Source organism: Callorhinchus milii, unplaced genomic scaffold, assembly GCF_018977255.1.
Source record: "Callorhinchus milii isolate IMCB2004 unplaced genomic scaffold, IMCB_Cmil_1.0 Scaffold1, whole genome shotgun sequence".
Taxonomy (NCBI): domain Eukaryota; kingdom Metazoa; phylum Chordata; class Chondrichthyes; order Chimaeriformes; family Callorhinchidae; genus Callorhinchus; species Callorhinchus milii.
The window spans coordinates 115,119,388-115,141,731 of record NW_024704742.1 but is presented as its reverse complement, the minus strand read 5'-3'; the positions used below and the strand labels follow the sequence as shown (position 1 = coordinate 115,141,731).

The 22,344-nt window shown below is 42.7% G+C and overlaps 1 protein-coding gene across 1 annotated transcript in view; it reads right to left on the bottom strand.

Moving 5' to 3' along the window:
• oclnb (occludin b) overlaps window positions 1-22,344 on the bottom strand; it is a 43,995-nt gene that overhangs the window by 20,093 nt on the left and 1,558 nt on the right. Inside the window, exons 3-10 of the mRNA XM_042331669.1 lie at window positions 21,469-21,786; window positions 21,196-21,280; window positions 19,622-20,842; window positions 15,232-15,267; window positions 13,575-13,726; window positions 12,567-12,738; window positions 8,685-8,735; window positions 6,249-6,362 (exon numbers count right to left, since the gene is read on the bottom strand). Coding sequence (XP_042187603.1) covers window positions 6,249-6,362; window positions 8,685-8,735; window positions 12,567-12,738; window positions 13,575-13,726; window positions 15,232-15,267; window positions 19,622-20,827 — 1,731 coding nt within the window. The 5' untranslated portion in view covers window positions 20,828-20,842; window positions 21,196-21,280; window positions 21,469-21,786. The remainder of the gene's footprint in view (window positions 1-6,248; window positions 6,363-8,684; window positions 8,736-12,566; window positions 12,739-13,574; window positions 13,727-15,231; window positions 15,268-19,621; window positions 20,843-21,195; window positions 21,281-21,468; window positions 21,787-22,344) is intronic.

Genomic DNA, 22,344 nt, shown 5'->3' with positions numbered 1-22,344 from the left:
AATAAATGCACTGCTATATACAAGGCAATTATTTCTATCTGTTGCAAGATTCTCCACCTGCCACTGAAAATGGTTCAACTTTATTTTGCATGCATATGAACAAACCTAATTAAAGTATTTTCAATGCCTGTGGGAAAATGAAGAGCATCCAAATAGCCATGAAGTGAAAGCACTTTTTTTGAAAATCTAGAGGATTGTTGACCAGAACACCGAGAGAAATTTGTTTCGCTTTTCAAATAGTGCCATAGGATCTTTAACGTCCATCTGAACAAGCAGAAGGAACCTTGCTTTAACATCTCATCTAAAGAACGTCTGACATTGCAGAAGCACTCTCCCAGCATTGCTTTGGAGCGTCAGCCTAAAGCTCAAAGTGACCCGATATGGTGCTTGAATCCACAACCTTCTGAATTTTGACAGCATCACCATCCAAGGATGCACATTCCACCTCACTGATCCAGTCTGGAACTTTGGCGTTTTGTTTGACCCTCAACTATCCTTTCTACCCCACATCCATGCCATGTCCCGCTCTGCCTTCCCCCACCTCCGCAACATCGCCCGGCTCTGCCACTGTCTCACACCGTATGCCACCGAAACCCTCATACACACATTCATAACATCCAGACTTGACTATGCAAACTCCCTGCTTGTTGGCCTCCCCAACTGTTCCCTCCATAGGCTGCAGATCATCCAGAACTCTGCAGTCCGTGTCCTTTCCCATACCAGGCTCCATGACCCTATCACCCCTATCCTCGCCCAACTCCACTGGCTTCCCATCACACAGCGGATACAGTTCAAGATCCTGGTTCTCACCTTCAAAACTCTCCATGGCCTTGTTCTACTTTGTTGCCTCTAACGGTTTCTCCTCCAGCCCCCGCACTGTCACATCTGGCGTACCCCAGGGCTCTGTCCTTGGCCCTCTTCTCTGTAATATCTACATGCTTCCCCTTGGTGACATCATCCGCAGATATGGGGTCAACTTCCACATGTAATGCGGATGACACCCAACTCTATTTTCTGCCTCCACCCTCAACTCCAGGACCACTGCTGTCCTGACAGACTGCCTGTCGGACATCAAATCCTGGATGAGACCAAATTACCTACAGTTGAATGTGAACAAGACTGATGCCCTTCCGATTGGCTCGCGCCAGCGCCTCTGCACCTCAGGCTCTGGCAACATCAACCTCCATGGTTGCACACTACAACTCACCAAGCCAGCCAGCAACCTAGGTGTCTTGTTCGACCCTCAACTGTCCTTTCTCCCCCACATTCAAGCCATGACCCGCTCTGCCTTCCCTCACCTCCGTAACATCACCTGACTACACCACTACCTCACCCCTCAGGCCGCTGAAACTCTTGTTCATGCCTTCATCACCTCCAGGCTCGACTATGCAAATGCCCTACTTGTCGGCCTTTCCATCTCCTCCCTCCACAGGCTGCACGTAATCCAGAACTCTGCAGCCCGTATCCTCTTCCGCACCAAACTCCGTGACCCCATCTCCCCCACTCTTGCCCGACTCCATTTGCTCTCCATCCTTCAGAGGATCGAGTTCAAGATCCTGGTCCTCATACACAAAGCCCTCCATGGCCTCGCCCCACCCTACCTCTGCAACCTCCTAACCTCCTACCAACCCGCCCGTTCCCTCCGCTCAGCTGGCTCTGGCCTGCTCCACGTCCCCCGACCCACCCGCCCCACCATTGGCGGAAGAGCATTCAGCCACTCTGCCCACAACCTCTGGAATTCCATCCCCCAGTCACTCCGCCTCGCCCCCTCCTTAGCCTCCTTCAAGTCCCGCCTCAAGACCCTCCGCTTTGACCATGCCATTGACCCCCCTTCCCCTCCCCCCCTTCGCGCCCCAACCCGGGTCTGAAATGCTGTACTCTGTCCAGCGCCTTGGGACATCCTCCCGACGTGAAAGGCGTTATATAAACGTAATCTTGTTGTTGTTGTTGCTCCCCCCTGCATCTGCGACCTCCTAACCCTCTTCCAACCTGCCCGCTCCCTCCGCTCAGCGGGCTCTGGCCCGCTTCACGTTCCCTGCCTCACCCGCTCCACCATTGGTGAGTGGGACTTCAGCCGCTCTGCCCCCATCCTCTGGAACTCCATCCTGCAGTCTCTCCGCCTCACCTCCTTCCTTGCCTATTTCAAGACCGATCTCAAGACCCTCCTCTTCAACTGTGCCTTTGGTCACCCTCCTTCCCCCCCAGCCCTCCCCCCTCCCCAACCCCCAGCTCGAGTCCGAAACACTGATTGTCCAGCGCCTTGGGACGTCCTCCCGATGTGAAAGGCGCTATACAAATGTAATTTGTTGCTGTTATACTATCTGGTGAACCCTGTTGAAAATTATACAGGTTCTTATTTTAAATGATCCCACAACAACTTGCATTTATATAGCGTCCCTCATGCAGGGTAGTGTCCCAGAACCCTTGACAGTGGTGAAGCACGACTTTGAGCCGGGGGGAGGAGGGGGAGGTGACCATAGGCACGGGCGAATAGAAAGGTCTTCAGACACAACCTGAAGATGGGGAAGGAAGGGGCAAGGTGGAGGGATAGAGTTGGAGTGTTCCAGAGTTTCAGGGCGTAGTGGCTGGAAGTGCGGCCACCAATAGTGGAACAGAGGACATGAGAGACATCCAGAAGGCTGGAGCCAATCGAGCTAAATTTAACACAATAGTGAATTTATCAGCAAAGACATCACATACTATAGCTGTCTTGTCTTGTCAATAGGTGGTAAGGGAATTTTAGTTTGAAGTTTTGATTACTTTTTTAATTGGAATCTGCAGGATTGTTAGCCAGGTTACATATTACTAATAATCCTTGCATTTGAATTAGCACCTCATCACATCAAGACATCTCAAAGCGCTTCACAGAACATACTGTATATTTTTTCGGTGAAATGTGGCAACCAATTGCACGCAGCAGTGTCCCACAAACAACTGTGGAATTGAGTGACCACATTTTTTTGGAAAAGATTATTGTCCCCAGAAAAGCTATCCACCAATCAACTAACATTATTTTGGGTGGGTGTGACCTGCCCCGGCTATTACGAAAGAGAAATGTTAAAAAGTTTTAAAAAGTTAAGAAATGTTACAATTGTTAAAAACCAAGAGTGAAATGTTAAAATAATTGTATTTAAAGTCTCAAAACTTTAAAGAGTATATAAACATATACACAATATTTACTGAATATTCACTTTTTTTTATTATTTTTTAGTCAGCAAGGTGTCTGACACATGCAGAAACCATGCTTAAGAGTATACAAACCAAACTGAGATTAGCATGCTTCTCATCTACACATGGAAATCCCAGAGATAGATTGTTGGAATGGAATGTGCACTCTCTCGCTGGAGGGACAAATCCTGCTTATCTAATTCCGGAAAGTATTAGGTGCAGGAGCCAAGGCTGGGGGGATGGGTGGGGAATAGTCCTTGGCCCCTGGAAATGACTCCTGGAGGTACAACAACAAAATTACATTCATATAGCGCCTTTCACGTTGGGAGGATGTCCCAAGGCGCAGGACAGTCAGAGTCATGGACCCGAGCTGAGGGTCGGAGTGGGGGAGGGGGGGAAGGCAGATGAGGAAGCAGAGGGATAGAAAGCACGGTAGGAAATTAGGGTCTCAAAATTTTAATCAAACACCAGGATTTGGAAACGGTGTCAAGACATTTTATTGTCAGATCAGATAAATGTCAGCTGAAGGTGGTAAGAACAGTGAGTGTCAGTGATCCCAGTGTGGGATGAGAGTCTTTTGGATTTTATAGTAGGTTCTGTTATTCCATTTTGAATGACATCAACAGACTGGAATCTGAAGACATGGGGCTGTGATGGAAGCAGTGGAAATAGAGCACTGGGCTGAAATTCCTGGATATTTTGCTTATCGGTTGATGAAAAAAAGGCTGCAATGGAAAGACACAGTGGTGGATATACACAAGAGAAAGGATCACCTTATAAAATAGCCGGACTTTTAAAAAAGCACGATCAGGAACGTGAGGAACACAGCAAACATCTTCCCAGATACAGCAACACCATTTGAGTATTAAAACAGATCTTCCATTGTTCATTTATTTCTCAAAACAGGTGATTTTCTGAGCCTAGCACAAGTTGGCAGTGCTTGAGCAGAATTGTGAGGTTTTGTTTTGCAATAAAGTTATAAACCACAAATGGAGTAAATTGAGATCTATAAGGAAGTGTCATACTGATGATCACTGAGAAGAAGGAATGGTCAAGGAATTTCCACTGAGTGGAGTTTCCAGAGAGAAAGAATGCATTAAAGTACTAGTTGAGAGGATCTAATCTTCAATATTTCTTAATGACAGAGCAAGGGATCTTGCCCTACCAAGGAGCCTCCATTTCCCTTTTAGTCAGTTGTGACAATCACAGGAATACCTTTTACAAATATGGATCCCTTGAGATGTGAGTGCACTAGATTATCCAGCCACAAAAAAGGTATAGCGGTTCTCTCTCATCTTTTAAACAAGTGGCAAGATGCATTCTTTCCCTGTGGAAACTTTTTTTGGTCAGCCAGGTGACAGACACATGCAGAAACCAGTTACCATGCAAGAGCATCCAAACCAAACTGAGAATTCCATGCATCCTACTATACATGGAAATTCCAGAAATAAATTGATGGAATGATGGAAACTTCACTCAATGCTAACTGTCCCGAAAAAGCACCCTCTCAGTGGCCATTAGCAGGACACATCCTTAAGATATTTAGTATTGAAGAACTCGATTAACTCAGTTTTGTGGTATACAACTATACAGAATTCCAATACAAGTATGAAACTCAAATGAGCAAAATAAGACAGGACAGATGATTAAGAATTATTTAAAACCCATGATACAATTTATTTTTCTCAGTACAGATGTAGCTGATGTTATGAGCAGTATTGTATCAACTGGTTCCAGTTGTAAACCATAAACTTAAAATATTAGTTTCTTTTGTACCCACACCCCATAATACAGTATACTCTACCAATGAAAGGAGAACTGAGTTTGATGCATAATAAACAGCTAAAAACTACAGTTGGTTAACTTCTTGAAAGGTACTGATATGGTCAACAGAGCAATTTGTTTTCTGTAAAATTTATTTACAATCATACATAAAAAGAATTGTTTAAAAACTAGATTTTACTTTTTTTAATAAAATATTAAAGTCAACTTGTGTAGCACATAATGGGATCTAGTTTGTGAGATTTCTTAACCCCTTTTAATAAAGAATCAGAGTTATGCAAAAAAGGACACTACACAAGACATTTCTCACTTCTAGAGTAGAGTTCTTGTGGTGCATGGTAATTCGAATTGGATTCCATTTTTAAAAAAAAGTTATATACAATAATTGGAAGAAAGTTAAACCTGCAGTTTAAAGTATTTGATCAAGGGAAGGGAAATATAAAGCTTTGCATGTCAGGCACTTAGATGTGCACAGCTAAAGTAGTGCAAAAAAAAACTTCCATTCAACTCCTGTAAGTCAATGGGCTGGCTCAAGTCAATGAGAATTAAATCAACAGATAACTAACAAATCATCAATACCTGCAAAACATTAAAATTGCTTTTTTATACAAAACATCTTAAGGCTTTTAATCAATTATGAGTTCACAGAACTGTATAAATTGGAGGAAATGAATACTTGGACATCCTACTATTAAGAACACAGACAGTCTTTGGTTCTGTCCTGGTAAAGGGTTAATTGCATTGTAATAAGGCCTCTTGAATGCCACTAATTTTGGTAATGATGATTCAAAATAGAGTTGAGAGAGCAAAGAAATCGAGAGCTGATGGTCTGTAATGAACGGCCCATCAAACCACCAACATATTAGATTGCAGCAGCTCTATTGCTTTAATGCTAGGTAGGTTGATAAATTCCCTAATTACATACAGATTCAAAAGTATCAATCTTTAGAAAATAAGTCCCTCCTCTTCTGAATCAGATTATGCTCTTTCAATCACATGATAATGACTGCAAACAGGAAGCCTGCGCACTGTTCCCATTCCCTACCTCAGGAGAACCTAAGGACCAGTTGGAATGTGCCTGGCAGTCCAATTCGAAGATTCTTTCAATCTGATCAATTTAAGCCATATTTATAAGATAAAACAGATTCAGTAGTCATAATTACAATTCAATAACCAAATAAGTAGTTACATTAAAGTTCGAAACATTAGTTTCTCAAATAGCAGTTAGAGTATGGAACTTTGTTCAGATGAAACAAAAAAAGTCAAAGTAGTAAAACTAAACAGATTCTGAGTGTCTAATATCCATCATTCCAGTCCATAACTTTGTCATATTCTTGAATCCTTTGCTTGATATGGGAGAGTTTGCTTTTCAGATATTCACATCGTTCTTTCTTCTCCAAGAAAGCAGGATCCTGTAAACAAACATATTTAAACATTAAAGAATTTACATTTTATAGCAAATTATCCTGCTGAAACATCTCAAAATAATTGCTGTCAATGGCAGTGACCAGATATTGGAAACAGGGTAGAGAGAGTGGAATTCTCTGCCACAACAAAAATTACATTTGTAAAGCACCTTTCACATCAGGAGGACACCCCAAGGCGCTGGATAATCAATGTATCGCACCCGAGCTGGGGTTCGGGATTGGGGAGGGTGAAGGGCAAGTGGGTGGGGGGGGAAGCAGGGAGATCAAAGGCATGGTCAAAGAGGAGGGTTTTGAGATGGATCTTGAAGGAGGCAAGGAAGGGGGCGAGGCAGAGGGACTGCGGGATGGAGTTTCAGATGGTGGGGGCAGAGTGGCAGAAGGCCCACCCGCCAATGGTGGGTTGGGCCAGGCAGGGACGTGAAGTGGAGATGAGGAAAGGCAGAGCAAGTTATGGCACAGATGTAGGGTATGGAGGACAGTTGAGGGTCAAACAGGACGCCGAAGTTCTATATTGACTCCATGAGATGTAGAGTGCATCCGTGGAGGGAGATGCTTCAGCGCCCAAGGTATGGAGGCATTGATGGGAGCCAAGCAGGAGGACTTCAGTCTTGTTGACATTCAACTGCAGGAAGTTAGCTCTCATCCAGGACTTGATGTCCACTGTAAGGACAGCAGTGATCCTGAAATCGAGGGTGGAGGCAGAGTGCACATTTAAACAAAATGCTGGACACACAGACGAGGGAGAATGAAATTGAGGGATATGGGGAAAAGGACCGAATAGAGAACTAGGGATAGGATCTAGGATAGGCACTTATGTGGAGTATAAGCACTGGCCAGACTGGATGGGCCGAATGGCCTGTTTCTAAATTGTACTTTCTACGAATCTATGAATTTATGTATACATCTAGTGAGAGAATTGTAGGTCAAGAGGAACCAGTTTCAGATAATGTCTTGGGAACTTTAATGTCACCCAACCTCAATCAGTACAGCCTCGGTCTTGTTGACGTTCAACTGAAGAAAGTTAGCTCTCATACAGGACTTGATGTCTCACAGACATTCTGACAGGACAGCAGTGGTCCCAGAGTCAAGGGTGAAGGCAGAGAGGTATTGGGTGTCATCCACATACATGTGGAAGTTGACCCCATGTCTGTGGATGATGTCACCAAGAAGGAGCATATAGATATTGAAGAGGAGGGGACCAAGGACAGAGCCCCGAGGGACGCCGCAAGAGACGGTCCGGGGGCTAGAGAAGAAGCCGTTTGAGGAGATGAAGTGCAGGCGGTGTGAGAGGTACGATCTGAACCAATCAAGGACAGCACCATGAAGGTTGAGGTGAGAGGAGAGGTGGTGGATGAGGATAGAGTGGTCGACGGTGTCAAAAGCAGCAGAGAGGTCGAGGAGGACAAGGAGGCTGAGGGACAGAATGTCATTTGTTACTTTGACCTGGGCGGTTTCTGTGCTGTGGGCGGCACGGAAGCCTGATTGGAGGGGTTCAAGAAGGAGTGCCAGGAGAGGAATGAGCAAAGCTGAGAAACAACAACTCGTTCCAGAACCTTGGAGAGGAAGGGGAGGTTGGAGATGGGGCGTAAGTTAGGGAGTAGAGAAGGGTCCAGGGAAGGTTGTTTAAGGATAGGAGTGATGACAGCATTTTTTAAAGGGGTGGGAACAGTACCAGAGGACAGGGGGAGAGGTTAACGATGTCAGTGAGAAGAGGGGCAAGGAGGTGGAGCTGGGAGGTAAGGAGTGGGGTAGGGATGGGGTTAAGGGAGCAGGTGGTGGGTTTCATACAGGGTTTCAAAAGGACAAGATCTCCAAAAATGCTGCTTCTCCCCTAGTAAGTTCAACTTCTGATATAGGGCTGAAACCTAAAACCTTCCGATCCAAAGAGTTCTATTAATTTGTTTTGGTTATCCCAGTATGTGACACATGCAGAAACCCATCACCATACTTAAGAGTATCAAACTAAACAGTTCCATGCATCCCACCTATACATGGAAATTCTCCCGGTTGAAATGGAATGTTTGCTCTCCCCCGAAGAGAAGCACCCTGCTTAACTATTTGCAGAGAATATTAGGTGCAGATTGGCAAGGGTGGGGTGTGATGAGTTGAGGATACTGCTGGAGCTTAATCTATGAAAAATCACATAGCTTGCCATTAAACACACTCTCTGGCATGCTTCCTGCTGCTTGTCACAGCTAGCAGGGTTAACAGGAGCACAATGGGAAGAATCTCACGATCGTATCAATCCCACTATCAAACAAATTGGACAAACAAAATTTGCCTTGTTTAAAATTCTTTTATACTTACATTCTTTTTCTTCTGATACTCATGAAAAACGTTTGCAATCCGATCGTATTCCTAAAATGTAGAAAAGTAATGTTAATAAAAGGGCACACAATCGGGTCTGCAAAGTTGGAGACTTTGGTCAAGTGTGAATTGACTATAAAAAACAGATTGGTAGAAAACTGCAACATAAAAGTTAAGTTTATTTTTATTATTTACAATCTCATCGTCTTCCTAAATTGTAGAAAAACACCATTAATAAAAGGGCACACGATTGGGTATTCATCCAGGAAGCACAGCACTAGCTTCAAACAATAGTGAAACCTCCAACATTCATCAATTTATTAATAGGTTGCAGTTATCTATTGGAAGGGAAAAGGGCAAATCCCCACCTTCTCCCCAGTATCAATCTATGTGAACGTTTCACATCTTCAGCAATTTAGGGCTGCACACGATATCACCAGACTGCTGCTGAATGCCATGTGAACGTGCCAAACAACCAAAGTTAAGTAATAAAACTTTCATTTAATATACAACAAATTAACATTTATCTTGTGCTCTTCATGTCATGAGGATGTTCAAAGGCTCTTAACCTTACACAGTATTGGTAATTGAACTTACAAGGGGAAAGGAGCATTTTTGGATATGTTTTACTTTCAGTGAACCCAAGCTCGGTATGGGAGCCGACGGGAAAGATGAACAAAGGCATGGTCAAAGAGACAGACCTTGAATGAGGTGAGGAAGGGAGGGTCTTCGAGATGGGGTAGATAGGCTGAAAGCCCAGCCATGGATGGTGTGGCGGGTAGAGGGGAGGGCAGAGCACATGAAGCAGGCCAGCGCTCCCTGAGCGAAGGGAGTGGCTCTGTTGTGTGGTACTTTTTGAAGTCGGGGTGGAAGATGTCTCAAAGCACTTCATGGGATTTACTGTAAATTGTTGCGCCATGTATTTTATAAGCAAACTCAAACGTTTCACTCAAGACAAATGTTTTACAAATAGCTTCCAGTATCCATAAATATTTACTTTGCTGTGATGAGTTGATGGACCTTATCTGGGTTGCAGGCGTAAAACATATTGGTATAAACTGCAGTTGACCTCAGCAGTTACAATAATAGGATTTGATAAAAATCTTTCATGTCAGGAAGACTTCTCAAAGCACTTCACAGGATTTCAAGGGTAGTGATTATGTAATTTGTGTTGTGACAAAGTGTCATGAACCCGAAACATTGACTCACTTTCCTTTCTCTATAGATGCTGCCTGACCTGCTGAGTGTTCCAGTGACTTCTGTTTTTGGCATTGTTATAATCCTGACAGTTACCTAGCAGCTCATGCTAGAAAGGAGACACATTTTGAATACTGGGCGAGCATTGGTTGTAATCTTTACTCCCCGCACCTAAATCAGTTGAGATTAAATCCCCAGATATCAGGTTATAGTTATATCGTGCTCTGGTCAGGTCACACTAAGAGAGCTACATACAGCTCAGGTCAAGGTTACATGAGGACCTAAAGCAAGTGCAGAGGAGAGCAACGAGGATGATCCCCAGGGTTAGAGGAACGAGCTAAGAGCTAGAACAGTTCAGAGAGGATCTGCCAGAGGGGACCATATAGAGGTGTATAACATTTAAATGAGATTGAAAAAGTAAACCCAGAACAATATTTTAGGATGCAACAAGACAACAGAACAAGAGGACATAGGTAAAAAGTTGCAAAGTTCCTCTTTACTCAGAGGATAATTAACAGCTTTTTGCCAGGAAGGATGGTTGGGGCTCGGAAACTGAACCTGTTTAAAAAACAGCTTGATGCTGTGATGGGGGGTGGGGGGGTTGGAGTGGGCAATGGGATGGGTATTCTGGAACAACAACAACAACATTCCATTTATAGAGCGCCTTTCACGTCGGGAGGACGTCCCAAGGCGCTGAACAGTTGGGTCAGGACCCGAGCAGGGGGCAATTTGTCAGGGTGAGGGGAGGGAAGGGAGGGAGTGAGGAGGGGGTAGAGAGTCGAGAGGGGAGCTGAAGGCACGGTCAAAGAGAAAGGTCTTGAGACCGGCCTTGAAGGAGGAAAGGGAGGAGGCAAGGCGAAGGCACTGGGGGATAGAGTTCCAGAGCCTAGAGGCTGAAGGCCCGTTGGGGCGGGGGATGTGGAGCAGACCGGAGCCAGAGGAACGGAGGGTACGGGCAGGTAAGTAGGGGGATAGTAGGTTGGAGAGGTAGGAGGGAGCAAGGCCGTGAATGGCCTTGTAGGTGAGGATGAGGATCTTGAATTCAATCCTCTGGGGGATGGGAAGCCAGTGGAGGCGAGCGAGGGTGGGAGTGATGTGGTCGCGAAGCCTGGTGCGGGACAGTACACGAGCTGCAGAGTTCTGAATGACCTGCAGCTTGTGGAGGGAGGTGCCGGGAAGGCCGACGAGGAGAGAGTTCCCGTAGTCCAGCCTTGAGGTGATAAAGGCGTGGACCAGTGTTTCAGCAGCGTGAGGGGTGAGGTAATGCCGTAGTCTGTCGTAGTGCCGTAGCAGCACCCAGCTTTCCACTTAGTCTTGGAACATTCTTCCAATGTGAAAGGCTCCAGGCATACAAATTGGTTGTTACTGTATTAAATTATTTTTTTCTGTAATAGATTTGTTTTTGTCTATTAGATTTGTGTAGGAAGTGATCTTGCATTATCTTAGTTTAAAACTGAATGATACATCGGCACTACTTGAACAGACAGCATGAGTTTATCATAGATTTTAGCTCAAAATAAACAACTACATGTCCAAGCAAGTGTTAAATTTGTTTCTTCATTGTGCTCTAGAACGAGAATAATCAACTTCAAATTAGATAGATTTAGCTGCTGGTATTAGGAGGTAATCCATGGACTGGTATTTTGAAGGATTTCTGAAGTATATTTTTATTCAAAGGTTCAGAGCACATACTAACTATGCAGCTCATTCCCTATGCACTTTCAACATTCCTCATTATTTAATCAAAAAATTACCTTTTAAAACAAATTTATGGACTCTGCTTTAACAGCAGTTTGTGGCACAAAATTCTATTTCCAACCTATCCTCTGTGTAAGGACATTTTTGGGGCGCCTCCCTTTTAATTCTTTTTGTGATCATCTTTAATTTGTGCTCTTGTTACTGACTCACTGATCAGTGGAAATAATCTATTATCCCATTATATTGCCGTTTGGTACAGCATAGCATCACTTATAGCATGAATCTACGCTCTCCCCATTATAACACCTGGTGTCAGGCACAAGTACCTGCTTTCCCATCTAAAAAAAAGGGTCAACAATGGAAAACGGGAGCTATCAGAGGTCACTGCTGATGTTATTTCCTGTGCATTGTGCAGAATGTGTCAGTAATGTCACCTTGTGAAGTTGATTCTGGCCCATAGACCATAGGATATTGGCCATTGTCATGCCTTGCTTAGAAATTGGCATTGAGCCCACCTATTGATCTTCCAGGACTTCCTAGCAACTGTTGTCACATTGTACATACCACTGAAATTGAGCAGGTGCCAACTCCCCCAGCTATGGAAAGTAGCTCCATCTGACAAATCATCCAAATAACGTTTGGGCAACAAGGAATAGTTGGGGCGAATGGCTTATTTCTGCTTCATATTCTAATGTAAAGAATAGATGGTAGATCGGCAACATTCCTATATAATAATAAACACTATTAAAGACTTCCTTAATCCACCAGAATCATGGGAACCCATAGACTACGATAGCACTGCATAAAGCTTGGTGGGCAGACAGCAGTACAGCCTACTATTGAAATACAGGGTCATCCATCAGGATTAGTTGGATTGCCTTTTCTATGTCAGGTTTTTAGATTGAAAATGGATCTCATTTCACGCAGTATTAAAAAATCAGATCTGATCATTGATTTCATACCCACTCCCCAATCCAGTTTGCTGACCTGTTGGTTCCCTGCGTGTCGAGGTAGTCTGCTCATCATGACATCCATGTCATTGAACTTCTTCATTACAGCTTGCACCTCAGCGTGAAGCTCTTTGTACTCTGAATGTTGGTCATTAAACACAGCCTTGTAGCTTTCCCGCTCCTCAGGTGAGCGAATTGTAGGGTACTTACTAAACAAAAAATCATATATTTAAAACATTTGAGTTTCAATACCATAGTTTGTAAAAGCACCATACTGCTGATGTTATCAGATTAATAGCATCAGGCAAAAACCACTACTCAACAAATAGCGTAACATCCTTTTTTTTTGTTTGTTCTGATTTACAATCACATAATTGAAAACTTTCAGCACAGATGGAACTTACTGAACTCATCATGTCTGAACAGCTGGATTGGCATTGAAACAAGTTTTCTCCATACATTAAAGGCCAATATCTGGCTGAGCTACTGGGACTGTATTTCCAGAGGCAGCAAAGCTGCTTCAACTTCTCAGCTACCAACGGCCATGTTAACTTCAGCATGCACAGGGCTTTTAAAACTACTTGATAACCCTCCCCCCCATTAACTCTGTCATAAATATCAGAGAAACGCCTGGAGCAGAGTCACTTGATATTAAAGCAAATTTCCTTGATTCTGCTACCATTACTACCATTAGAATGATCTATAAAAATCTTGTAAACGATGCCTAGAATGTATGGCATCATCGTACTCCTTGAATGTTATCACATATTCCGTGTGGAACAGAAAACCAGTTTCTGTGGTAACTTAATGTAAGAGTTCAGCCCTTTAGCTGTGTGTCTGACTGGATAATCTAGTCGAGAGACGCGTAAACTGGGTGTGAAGCTGGAGATCCCGTTGCATATATCTTAAGTTATAAAACACCCTCAGCTCAAGGTTACAGAAAAAACTATCCGTGTGTTTATCATTCCTTTTGCCAATTAACCCCTCCTACTCAGGCAAGACACACTATCTAATGTGGAGTTGATGTTAATGAACTTATACTCACGCTATGTAGTCTGCCATCACAAGTGGTTTTGGAATATGCCCTGCAGGAATGTAGCCACTCATTACCTCTGGTCTGGTTTCAATAGGTCTCAGTTGTTTGTGGTTCGTATCAGCTGCCATCGATCTCTCTTCTCTCACAGGAGCATCATTATGCTAGAATTTAAGAATGAAACCAAAATAAATTAGATGTGCGCAATCGCTTGCGGGGGTGGGGGGGTGCAGGTAGAGGGGAAAGGGAGAGCCATACAACAACAACTTGCATTTAAAAAGCACCCTTTATGCTGAGTAGCATCTCGGAGCCCCCCATTCATAAAATCCAATTAATTCAAAACTCCCACCATCTGTATCTTCACCAGTACTAACCGCTGCACACCCATAACCCAGTCTTTGCCAGGCTTCATGGGCTCCGAATTATGGAACAGATCACTTTCAAGATCCTCACTCCCATGTACAAATAATTTCATACCCTGACACTTCCCTACCTTTCCAACCTGCTTACACCCCGCTCCTCTACCTGCCCCCTTTGCTTTGGCCTCCAAAAATCCCATTGGTGCCCATGCTTTCTCCCTGGCTCGACATCAAGCTCTGCCAATGAGGGCCCCATGAAGATAGTATATAAATGCAAGTTGTTGTTGATCTACTCCAGGGATTATTAGACACAGGCACGCAAGATCAAGGTTTGGGGACCCAGAGTGGTGTTTGGGGTACTGATGGAATTTAACCAGCTAAAACCACATAGCTTGCCATCGACAGCACTGTCTGGCAAAGTTCATGCTGCTTGTCCAGCTAGAATTATCTTAGCCATTAGATCCTTGGCTTGTAAGGAGCCAAGCAGGAAATAATCCCTGCCCCTAGTGTACTCCTCCAAGACCCACTGATGTGCCATGCTAGCTGGTCTGTCATCAATAGTGCCTTGGACAATTGCAGACATTGCATGATTTACGCCTTGATGATAAGTGTTGTCAGGCTTTTCAATCACAGGAGTCAAGTTCCAAATGTGCTAATTTATATACTCTGTCTACGCTGCACCTTCTTATTCTTTTGAACTTAATACTCACATTGTCTTTTACAAATTATTCTCACAATTCTGTAGAATTCCTTTCCTCCCTCAGTCTTCCAATTACGATCTACAGCTTTTAAAATTCAAGCTTAACAATGATTTTCTCTTTTACTATTTTCAAACTTGCTCACATCCTACAACGTAAGCACTCCGAAACACCACCACGTAAATGCAATGCAAGTTAATCAATGCAAGTTCTTGCTGTTGTTGCAGTATGGGTTCAATAAGGTTTCTCAAAAAATACTTTAAACGCTACTTTATTTCTTTCAAGGTCAACGGGTGCGAGTATTCTTCAGAAACGCCCTCTTTTTATTTGATCTTAAAGGGATCAGTGAGAACACATCGAGAAACCTTGGCACAAAGCATTTCTCTCTGTTACAAGTTTATTTGGAATCTCATCATAGTGGTAGAGGTCAGCCTCTACTCAATTAAACATGAAAAAGATCACACACCAAGGCTCTGTTTTAAATACAGCAAGTAAAACAAGCTCTTATACCACAAAAGACAGACAGACTGAAAGTGTGTCCTTAAAAATTCTTAATCGTTTGATTAAGAATTTTTAAGGACTTTACGAAGTTCTTTAACAAAGTTCACTTACCGTTACCCTTGGTGCTCCAGTTTCCGTCATTCTCATCTAGGAAAAACATAGGAGAACACATTAAATGTAATCAGTTTGGTGTCTTACGGAGCAATCAATGTCAAGCTGTCAGTATTGCTGTTCATCGAGAGCATCATTTTAGATATAAGAGCTGCAGTTCAAAACAACAAGTTAGTGTTTTCTGTCGGGGGCAGGGAGGAAAGAGGGGCAGCATAGATAACTGTGATGAGCAATAAAAGTTAGGGACTACTGCACGCATCTTTGCCAAGTCCAGACAGTGGGGATAGGGGGGAGAAAGGGGGACGGAGAAGAAAACAGTGGCACCTCCTCCTTCCCTGGATTGTTAACCAGCAAACACACTTCTGGAAGGTGCACAGCGCAGGTTTTGGGAAACATCAGAATCAGGTTAAATTGACCCAAATTCAAACATGATTAAAACTTCAGATTACACTGTTGTAATCTCAAAGCACTTCACATAACTTTTTCTGTTAAGGATTAGTCACACCTTGTTTGTTGGCGAAACACTGCAGCCAATTTATGACCAGCAATGTCCCATGAAGTGAATATGCATTTTTATTGGGGGGTGGGTGGAGATTGGTGCCAGGACACTGGGAGGAACTCCTTTCCCTTTACAAATATTGCCATGAGATCTTTTGTGTATGCCTGAACAGGCAAGGATATTGTAAACGTACACAATTTCTCCCCTCCTCTTCTCCACAGGTCACAGTGCCTCAGGCCACCACATGGTTAAAAAATTGCAAATTTGGCAGCAGAACATGACACAGTTGGTTACATCCGAAACTGGGGCAGAAGTCACAGAAAAACAGGATGGAAGGCTGGAGAGAGGTCAGACAGACATGGAGAAATTACACTTGGTACCAACAGATAAGTGTAATTAGTATAGTCTATCAACAGGTGGGTTAGTAACCAAAAGACACAAATTTAAGATAATTGGCAAAAGGACTATAGGGTAGATGAGATTTTTTTATATATATATCTATAAATGCAGCATGTTGTTACGATCTGGAATGCACTGCTGAAAGGGTGGTGGAAGCAAAATCAATAATAACTTTCAAAAGGGAATTGAACACATATCTGAAAAGGAAAAAGTTGCAAGGCTATGGGGAAAGAGCGGGGAGAGGAACTTACTGGATAGCTCTTTCAAAGAACCGGCACAGGCACCTCGTTCTGTGCTGTAAGATTCTAACACACAGCAATCAATGCTCTTCACTGGTATTAATCTCCTTATTTTCTCCAATATTAGAGGGAATACTCCTATTCCAGATTACCCACTACAGGGAATTGCTTTCATATCCATATTTTTGTGAATCCAAAATCTGAACCACCATAGCTTATTCACTCGGTGTGATTTTGGGCAAGGTTCATGTTTTATTCTATAGTTCAATGGATTAGTTCCTACAGCTCAATGTTTTGAAGGTCAATGCTTCTATGTCAGCATGAAACTGCTCTTCCACCTCCAGTGATATGCTATACTGTGGTTCTTCACTAAGGATTGTGGATAAAACATGGTGCCATTACTCTGGTATGAAACCGAACACTCCCCCTCAATTTAAAGTCAGTCAGAAACGAATGGTCGGTGAGACACACAGAATTAAAACAAGAAATGACTGAATTGCACAAAGAGATGAAGTCACAAGCAAAAGCAATCCTTAGACAGCCAAGCAGAAATTAGTAAAGCAGAACAAAAAAAAGGAAAATAAACGAGGAACAAAAGAAGCGAAAAGTGAAACAAACCCTCCATTGATGACCTAAAGTGGAAAGGTTCAGCCTGATGACCATTGGGCCATACAACAAAGCAAAGGTTTCCGACTTCTATCTGAGCTAAGTTCACCAATTTTAACAGCACCTTGGGAGTCAGGGAGTGTTTGTGAATAACAAAATCAGCCAGGTTCTAATGCCAATTAGCATCCAGAAACCTCTGCTGAAAAGTGTATACATTTCAGATGAGGACAAGTTAGGGCTCAGCTGTCATGTTCCCCACAGTCAAATAGTCTGACAACACTCCCTCATAGATGCTTAGATAAAGTATTGGAGGACATTAACAGCTATGGAAATGTACACCAATAAAAGCAGTCAGGTACATTTAATAATAACTAATCCTTGCATTTGATATATCACATTATCACATCATTGAGACATATCATAGAGCTTCACATAATATACTGTAAAGTGGGATGACTATGTGTTTTGTGGGAGAAATGCAGCAGCAGTTTGTGCACAGCAAGGTCCCACAAACAACTATGGAGTGAGTGACCAATTTTATTTGGTAGGTTGTTGGCCAAGACACTGGGAGAGAGAAATTCCCTTCTCTTTTCAAATAATGCCATTTGATTCTTAATTAAATAACTGTGGTCAATCTATGGAAAAAAACAGGAACAAAGTATTCAGGTGCATATGTGGGCCTCTATTGTATTTTGTGAAAGTGAGAGTCACGAGAAATACATTTCTAATGATGTTTTACACGTGATATCTGTAATACCTGCATGATGTTAGTTAGTCCTGAATATCATTTTGCTGCAAATGCCCTTTGGCGATGCAGAGGGAATGTAAAAATAACAGCAGCCCGAAGTTTGGCAACTGCAGTAGAGACCAGTTACGACACGTTTTAATGTGATTTCGCTTAAAATGCAATTGTCATGTGGACCCTGACATCTACTTACGAAAATCCAAAATGCGGGCAGAAAGCGATCACCAAGTGTTTTTTTTTAAAAAAAAGCCTATTTTACAAACATTATCAGCTCACTGGCGATAGCATATGACACCACGGAAGTCATCCATCTTGATTTCCCACATACCGACATGCAGTGCGCTACTGAAATGGCCGACGGCAAGGTCATCAGGGTACTGCTCATGTCACTTCCTGCACATGCGCGATTTGGTGACCCAGAAACAACTATTTTTTGGGGGGATGGAAGACTGGACTGTACGCTTAGTGAATGTAAAAGGTCCGATCAACAACTGTGCCATATTATAGCACTGGTTAGGATTTTATGGCCCCCCCCACTCCCTCAAACCATTGCTTTTATAACATGGCTCGACTCTTGAATTTCAAGCCTCCAGAGCTGAAATATAAAAGTGAAATTCTGACAACTCATTTTATTCCTTCAGATGAGATGTATAACCGAGTTCTCATCTGCCTGTGCAGGTGGGTGTTAAAGAACCTATAGCATTATTCAAAAAGAGAAGGGAGTTTCTCGCTCCTGGTATCCTGGCCAACAATCCCCCAAATAAAATTGATCACTCACCCCATAGCTGTGGATATACTTTACAGTATATCATGTAAAGTTCTCGGAGACGTCTCAACGACATGATAACAATCAAATGCAAGGATTATTATTAATCCAACATTTTGCATGGAGAGAGTATTGATCAGATGTAAATGCCAGGGAAAAGGGGAAGTTACGATTCAACCTGTTCATTAAAGCAATTTTAAAACTGGCAATCTACTTGAATTTGGTAGGTTATTTGGACACTGGAGTAATGCCAAAAAGTTACACCAGTTTGAATGAATTTGCGAAGTTTTGGGCTTTGCTGAAACAAGGCAAGTTGCTTCCAAACAAAGATACCTAGCTAGCCTAAATGTACAAACTTAGAGGATAATGTTGCGGTGTTTTTCCATCTAGTACCAATCTATTGTATACAGCTCGTAGCTCTTTATGAGCAGTGTTGCCGGGCTATTCAAGTATGGATCTCTCACCCAACATTCCTGCATGTGCATTTTCCAGTTGGAACTCACAGGATAGTGATCAGGAACTCAGGCAGATTTTGAATCTCCCAAACCCAAGGGAGTTAAACAAAATCACGATCCAACTAATAGCAACTCAGTACAAGTCAGGGATCAAACCCAAGATCTCCAGTGTGTATAGTTTAGTGATATATCAAATGGAACCCTTACCGACTAAACCACTGAGGAGCTCGGTTGGTAAACTTTTAATCTATATTTTGTGAAGGATCGCAAATCAGACTATCCAGCCATTTATGATTTTTAGTTCAATCTTCTTAAAAAAACATGTAATGCACAAAATATTTGTTTGCTTGAATTTTAAGAAAGGTCTTTTAAGCTACGCCAATAGAGATTTCACCCTTCCAGTGTCCACATTCATACTTCTCGGAACACCCTCCAAGATCAAGAATCCCAATTGATTTGACCCCTGTCCTCCACCAGTGTAATCTAAGGGTTCAGAAATTAGCTGTAATATGTCTAATGCAACCTAAGTTATTTGGTTGAGGCAACCTAATTGAGCACAGGCGAGAATGAACCAGGAATCTTCGTGGTTTGCGTGGATCAGTATCAACCAAGCAAAGCACTTCCTGATGAACACTCAGGGGAGTTCAAACCTCACTTCTTATTCTTAAAACAAATACTTACCTCTTGTTCCATCGCTTCCCGATGTTGCCTGTTTGATTCATGTCTCCACAGCTTTAAGCACACGATGGAACTGATTAGATACAGGAACATGGTAACAAACAGGAAGATGACCCCAGCTGTCTGTCCTCCTTCCACACGGCAAAACGTGGAATTTAATGGAGTATTGAAGAGAGGGTAATAACAAAGGCCGCCGCGGTTTATATCATTCAAATACACTATTGCAGCAGCCAGGAAGAGAATGAATAGGACAACATTAATCGCAAACTCTGTCAAAGGCCACCAGTTGGAGTCAAGTAGGATGGTGCGATAGTACATGGACATGCCCAGGACAAGTAAAACAATGGTGATTACCCATGCCAAGCCTGCAACAACAATAATAAAAGGAGTTTTTGGTCCGTCATAGTAGTATCCTCCTTGCAAACTGCTGGCAGCATAACCATATGGGCGGGAGTTACCAAACATATTGTACCATTCATTGTCCTTGTGTATATAAGCAGACACACAGGCAAAAACTGCGGCTCCAAACAGCAGTTCAACTACAGCTAAGATTCTTAATAAGCCAGCCCAAGATTTCATATAAGAATACTTCATGTGGTACACCTGCACCTTCTCACTATAGCTCTGCACAGTGCGGGTATGACGATCCAGTGAGTCGTAGGGGTCTCGAGGAAGCATGGCTTCGACCTCTTTCCGCGAGTTGTAGCTTCCTCCGGATCCCCCGTATGGATCCATGTAGGAATTGGCAGCCGATCTGTGCTGATTGCTCTTGGATAGCTCTTTCGCAGAAGCAGTAGGAGAGGCTGGTGGGGAGCACTCCACTCCATCACTTATGTAATTGGTAGAAGTCATGTCATTTTGTTGATCATCGTTTTTAGCTTTGAAGAAGTTCTTCACAGAATCTGGGATAAATCGTCGGACTGGTTTCAACTCTAGAGAAGTGACTGGGTCGTCATCTTCAGGCAAGTAGAATTCGGGGCCGACAGCAGGCTGCAGGGGTAGCGGAGGTGGTGGCAGTGGGTCTGCACTGGTTGCCAACTCACAGTCATGTAGAAATCTAGGCTCTGGTGAAGTTAGGTTACCCTGAAGATATGGATCGAATGACCTAATCTCACGTGGGACCTCGTCATAATGGGGTACTGGTTCACGATTTCTCTGAGCCACTTGAAAAGCTCTAGATCTCTGACCTGAAGATGCTCCCGAAGACATTGATACTTAATTTCCCTGAAAATAAATGACCTTGATTTAATGCTCATAGTTAACATTGGCACAGATACAATATTGTCAAATTCACGCCTGTCCTTACTTAACACTCACATTTATCTTTCAGTACAAGTCTCTGGATAGCAATTAAGAATCAAAAATAGCTGCCCCCGCTGCCCTATTCTCTGTAGTATTGAGTTTTTCAAGCAGGAAGGTCTCTGATTCTTTGCTTAGTCTCTGCTGAGTTCACTGATCTCACCTAAGGTGGCAGTGGGACATTAAAACTGGCAGTTCCTATGAAGCACTTTGGGACGTCCTCCTGACATGAAAGGCGCTACACCAAACGCAAGAATTATTATTTAATGGATAGGTACCTCTCACACTGCCACTCAGCAGTTCTGGCATCACCAAGCTGAATTTGTAATGTTTGGATTTCAAAGTCTCAAACTCTTGCATTAACTGAAAAATAAAACAAAGCAGATCACAAACTGTACAAAGTTAATTGCCAGTATCTCAAGATTTCCTTTAATGCCAATCATACTTTGTGTCCTAGAAATATTATATATTACTTTAAAGAAACTGTGGACTTCAACATTGCCAAAAAAGCATCTCCAAAATAAATACACTTTTTAAAAAAATAAGTTTACCAATTTTTGCATTTCAGCTCTTGTCCTCTCCTAAAAGGTGCTGCCTGTTGATGATGTCCAGTTCCAAAGACCCTCCACCTAAATAACAATCTGTCACGTATACACCGAGACACGGTGTTAGCAGGCGATTCGACTATAGTAGAAAGAGCAGCCTAGTACAATTTGAATCTGTAGCCATCCATTTCACACAACTTAGAGTTGCACCAGGAGTCATGTCATTTTAGTGCAGAGCAAAGTCTATTTTTAAAATTTAGATTTCCGTGCTATTACATTAAAAGCCAGCCCAGCTGTTTTGGAGAGTCAATTCCAAAGTGGAAACTGTAGAAATGTGAGGAGAGATCAGACGTACACAATCAACACATATGAAAATCATTTTCAAGTAGTAATTCTTTATGATGTCCAATTCCAAAGACCCAATTCTTTAGCTGCTAGTATGCGGTGAACTGGCTGTGTGGGGAACTCACAGGCATTAAGCACTCTGTGACGCCATCCATCGTGAAGGGAGCTATATAAATGCAAGTTGTTGTTGTAGTACTGCGTTTTGTCAAAAGATCTGCAATTTATTTCTGCGCAACAGTAACCCAACTACTCCAAATTATAATTTATAGCTAAAGCGCCCATTATGACCAGCAATCAAAATATAATCAAATTTGCCACATATCTATAGCATTTTGGTTTGATCTCAACACTAAATATTGATAGAATGCTCATTCATTCATTTTAATTGGTTAAATTCAACAATCAAGCAGCTGAATCATTTCACATTAAATGAAAAGTTTCAGCCTTTTTTTAAAAAAAAGTGACAATACTAAACTTAGCCATCTAGCATTTTCCATGCTTGTTTCCAAAAGTTTTTTTTGTAGATGTACACAATTT